The following is a 4,609-nucleotide window of genomic DNA, read 5'->3' as shown; positions in this document are numbered from 1 at the left end:
GGCGGGGGGAGGGAGGTAGACGGCTGACTGACCGGGGGGGGGGGGGGGGGGGGGCGGGGGGGGCGTGGAGATCCAGGTGGCGACCGAATCCAAGGGTTGGGCGCTACCCAAATGCTCGCTTCTCTGGCCACCTCAGCCAGGAGGGAGGGAGCGGGGTGGGTACGGCAAAGCCATCTGTGCCCTGGTCCCCCACGGTAGGCAGCGGTGCCAACCCTGGGCGTTGCGAGCCATCCCTGGGTGAGGGGGTGCCGGCAGCTGACAGGCAGAGGGAAGTGCCCTCTGGGCTCTTGCTGCTGATGGCCACTGGCCCTCTGTCTGATGGGGCCGCCCTGGGCTTTGCTTGACAGTTTTGCAGAAGGTGTGCTGCCGCTCCCTGAACCGCCGTTGCTGCTGCTGCTGCTGCTGCCGCTGCCACCGCTCTTCCTCCTCCTTCCTCACCACCGGCTCTCCTCCTCCTCCACCTCCTCCTCTTCCTCCCCTTCTCTTCTTCCTCCTCATCCTCCTCCTCCTCCTCCTCCTCCTCCCACGCATCCTGCTCTCCGGGCCCAATGAAGAAGACCAACATGTGGTTACTGGATCGGCTGCGGGGCTCCATGGAAAATGGCCGTGGGGGGGACTCGGGTGACAGATCCTCCAAGGGGCCGCTATACAGCAACGTCCTGACCCCGGACAAGATCCCAGACTTCTTCATCCCCCCCAAGTTCCCCACGGGGCCGCCCGAGGGCGAGGGGGCGGGGGAGAGCAAGGGGGCGGGGGCATCGGCTCCTCCCCAGCCCCTGGGCACGTCTGCCTCCGAGCAGAACCTGGCGCGGGGGAGTGGGGCCCAGCGCAGCCCCCGGTTGTCGGCCAAGGTGGCGGCGGAAAGCAGGAACCTGCTCAAGGCCGCCAGCCGCCACATCATCCAGATCGAGAGCGCAGAGGACTGGGGGCCCGAGGAGGCCTTTGGCACCAACGTGGACCCGCAGGCTCAGACGGCCATGTCCCTGCCCTACGTGCCCAAAGCCCAGACGTCCTACGGGTTCGCCACCCTCATGGAGAGCCCCCATACCCGGCGTAAGGAGTCCCTCTTCCACAGCGAGCACGGCAGCCTGGCCCAGGCCACTTCGCCTGGGGCCCAGCGGCGGGCGGGTGGCAAGGTGAATGGGGAGGGCGGGCAGCTGACCCCAGCTGACGTGGGCATGTCGCTCATGAACCCCTACCGCTACTTCAGCGGCGGGGAGAGCGACACGTGCTCCTCGGCCGAGTCGTCCCCCTTCGGCTCCCCGCTGCTCTCCCGCTCCGTCTCCCTCCTCAAGCTCTTCAGCCAGGACAGCCAGGCCAAGGTCATCAAGCTGAAGCACTCGGTGGGCCGCCACAGCTCCCTGTCCACCGACGACAGCTCGGCCGACACCAGTCCCAGCTCCCAGCGGCGCGCCCGCTGCGCCACCCCGCCGGGGGGCCCGGCCCAGGCTCCGCCAGCCCCGGAGCCTGGCCAGGTGCACCATGGAGAACACACGGTGCGCCTGACCAAGCGGGGGAGCCTGCGGCTGACGGCCGAGTACGACCCGTCGCAGGCGCGGCTGCGGGTGCGGGTGCTGGCGGCCGAGGGGCTGTACGACCGGCTCTTCGACGCGCGGAGCATCAACTGCTGTGTGGGGCTGTACCTGACCCCGGGCAAGCTGCAGAAGCAGCGCAGCACCATCATCAAGAACAGCCGCCATCCGGTCTTCAACGAAGACTTCTTCTTTGACGGGCTGGGGGCCGCCAGCGCACGCAAGATGGCGCTCAAGGTCAAGGTGGTTAATAAGGGGGGCAGCCTCAAGCGGGACACCCTGCTTGGTGAGATGGAGATGCCTCTCACCACCCTGCTGCCCTTCTTATAAGAGAAGCACCCCTAGCCCTCGCCCCGCCCCTGCCTACCCCTCACTTGGGGCTGGCTTGAGGGGAAGATGGAAGCTGGCCATGGCCAGGGGGGGGGCGGGGGGTGTTGGCACGGGATCTGCTGCCCAGGACGCACCTGGGTGGGGGCTCCATTTGATGCCCCCTTTTTTTCCATCTCCGCCCCGGCCGGGCTGCCTTGGGGAAGGTGGGGAGGGATCCACCCCGGCTGGCTACCAATGATGGAGCTGTTAGGGGGGTGGGCAGGGAGGGGATGAGGGAGTGGGGGGAGGGGGATGAGGGTGGGGCAAGGGGACAACGTCCTCAGTCAGCAGGGCTCTGCCACTGGATGCCCCCTTTGGCTTGGCCTAAGCTAGCGGGAAGGGGGGAGGGTGCTGGGCTGGATTGGGTGGGGGGGGGGCGGGGGGGGAGGGGGGAACGACTGAGGTGGCAATGAAACCACTGGACCCAGCCCTCAATGCTGCAGCCACACGGTGGTGATTTTGGCATCTTACTACAGAATACTGTGGTCTATTTATTTTATTCACGGGGTGTGGGAGGGGAGGGAGGAAGTTGGAATGTGGAGCAAGGGGGTTGGGGGCAAGGGTCTCTGAATTTTCCACCCTCTCATTCCCTCCCCGGGTCTCATGTCCCTTTGCTCAGCTCTTAGCAGAGGTAGGGCCTGAGATGCCAGGTTTCCTGGGAGATCACCACTTGGGCAACAGAGGGTTGGGGAGTCAGCTCTTGGGTTGAGGATGGCAGCTGGGGCCCTCTTTTGCCCTCCCATCTTGCCCCGTCGCCCTTTGTCCCCATGGGCCATTGATGAAATGCTACTGGGCTCACTCAACCCTCGCCCTGGCCGCCCCGGGGGAACAACAAAGGGTGGGGGGGCAGGCAGGAAGTGTCCTGCCCTGCGTCTGGGCCGTGGTCCTGTTCCTGCAGACCAGTGAGTCGCTGCCACTGTCCTCTGTGCTCTGGTCTCAAGAGAACGAGGATGGGGAAGGAGGCAGGTATTAAAGATACAGCCATCCAGGCACCTTTAACAGTGTCAGGCTGGAGGTGGGTGGGGTGGGGGAGAGAGAGAGAGAGACTGTCGTCGGCCACCGGCCGGGACCAAGACTCCAGGCCCATGCCCCTGGGGAAGCCAGTTTGACGTGGACCTATGTCTCCAGAGTCCAATTTCCTTGGGAAGCAGGTGCCCCCCCAACCCCCGGGCAGAGAGCCCTGTTTGAATCTGTTGTACTCTGTGGTGTCTGTTGCACTGCTATCTCTGCATGGTCATAGGCTTCTGTGGGAGAGGTTCACCCTTTGTGCCAGCCACGCAACCCCCTTTCCCCTGGCCCCGACTGTCATTTCCTGTGTTTGGTGCCCCTTTCCTGTAACCAACAGCAGATGGCAGCTGTAAGTCTTATTGTGTCAAGCTATTTATATTTGGAAGCGAATCGATTGCTCGATGTATTTTCCTTGAGTCTTGTATATATGTTTTGGATATGGGGTGGGGGTGGGCGTGGTTTTTAGCATCTCCCTAAGTGCATGTTGTTTGGGGGATTTTTGTAAAATTCCTAGAATGGTTTTGTGGATTTGTGTCTTTTCAGGCTTCAGTGGAAACAGAAGTAATAAAGCTGTAGCCGCTCTGGGGAGAGGGGTGGGAGAGATGGCCCTGCCCTCTGCTGGCTCAGGGTTGGAGCCGGCACCCACTGCCCTGCTGCCCTCTCGATGCCCCCAACCCTTTAAGTCCCTCAGCCCTGGGAGGGAAAGAGGAACACACAGGAGGCTGGGCAGGTTCCCTTGCCCGTTCAGCCCTGGAGGGGGTCGGAGACAATCCCTGCATTCCCTGCCTCGCTTTCCCTAGTCGAGGCAGGATGTGAATCTCTCTCCCCACCCTGCTTGCTGGTTGCCAGAGAAGAGAGACCTCTGCAACAAGGGGTGTGTGGTGGTGGGGGGGGGGGGGGGCGTTCAAGCTGTGTTTCCTCTCCTCCTCCATTGGCTCTCACCAGCAATGAAACTTTAGGGTCACTGCTCCCAGGCGATGAAGGCCAGAAGAGTGCATCAGTGCAGTAGGTGAGGTCCCTTCTGGGGCAACGCTGTGCCAGACTGAGGCGGGGGTCCCTTCCCTAGCTGCATTCCGAATCAGCCCCTTCCCCGCCCAGCCTCATCATCCCCATCAGGTTCTTTCTCCACATCCTCACCCATCACTGCTCCAGCTCTGGGGGGGCCCAGCCCCTCCTGCATAACTGGAGGGAACATGAAGGCTGGCCTCCAAACCTGCATCTTTCCTAAAACCTCCGCAATCTTTCTGTCCCCTCCACCTCCACTCCTCCCCCACCTTGCTGTAGCAAACGGAGGGAAGAACCCAGGAGAATGGAAGAGGAGGAGCTGGGTTCTCCCCAGATTAGCCTCATTAGAAAACCAAGAGGGCTCGTTCCCCCAGGGGACCTCTTTGATTGCTATGACGTGGTTGGCTGGCTGCCTTCCAATCCAGATGGCGAGATTGGGGGGGGGAGGACGACGGGACCCACGATGAGGGGAAGGGGAGGGATGCTGGGGTGGGGGGCTGCACCCTCTCTTCCCTCCCGGCATAGAAAGGGAGTTTCCAACAGACACCCAATTCCTAGCTGCCTGTCTCGTGTGTGCCAGCGCATGAGAGAGAATGAGTATGAATGAGAGACAAGGAGGTGAGGAGGAAAGAGTCAGGTGCTTTAAACTTAGACCGTAACAACAAACAGGGATGGATTTTTTTTTTGTGTACACA

The 4,609-nt window shown here is 62.4% G+C and overlaps 1 protein-coding gene across 1 annotated transcript; it reads left to right on the top strand.

The window, feature by feature from the left end:
• Positions 1-451: 451 nt before the first annotated feature.
• On the top strand, positions 452-2,099 carry C2CD4C (C2 calcium dependent domain containing 4C). Its single transcript, XM_001506584.3, has one exon. It carries the CDS (start codon positions 549-551, stop codon positions 1,860-1,862), a length of 1,314 nt encoding a protein of 437 aa, XP_001506634.1. The 5' UTR covers positions 452-548; the 3' UTR covers positions 1,863-2,099.
• The last annotated feature ends 2,510 nt before the right edge of the window (positions 2,100-4,609 follow it).

This window comes from Ornithorhynchus anatinus, chromosome X1 (genome assembly GCF_004115215.2).
Source record: "Ornithorhynchus anatinus isolate Pmale09 chromosome X1, mOrnAna1.pri.v4, whole genome shotgun sequence".
Classification (NCBI taxonomy): Eukaryota; Metazoa; Chordata; class Mammalia; order Monotremata; family Ornithorhynchidae; genus Ornithorhynchus; species Ornithorhynchus anatinus.
The sequence above is the reverse complement of the archived record's forward strand: the minus strand, read 5'-3'. Positions and strand labels throughout refer to the sequence as shown.

Excerpts from the sequence above, each read along its gene's own strand:
- C2CD4C (XM_001506584.3), top strand. The coding sequence starts at position 549 with ATGAAGAAGACCAACATGTGGTTACTGGATCGGCTGCGGGGCTCCATG.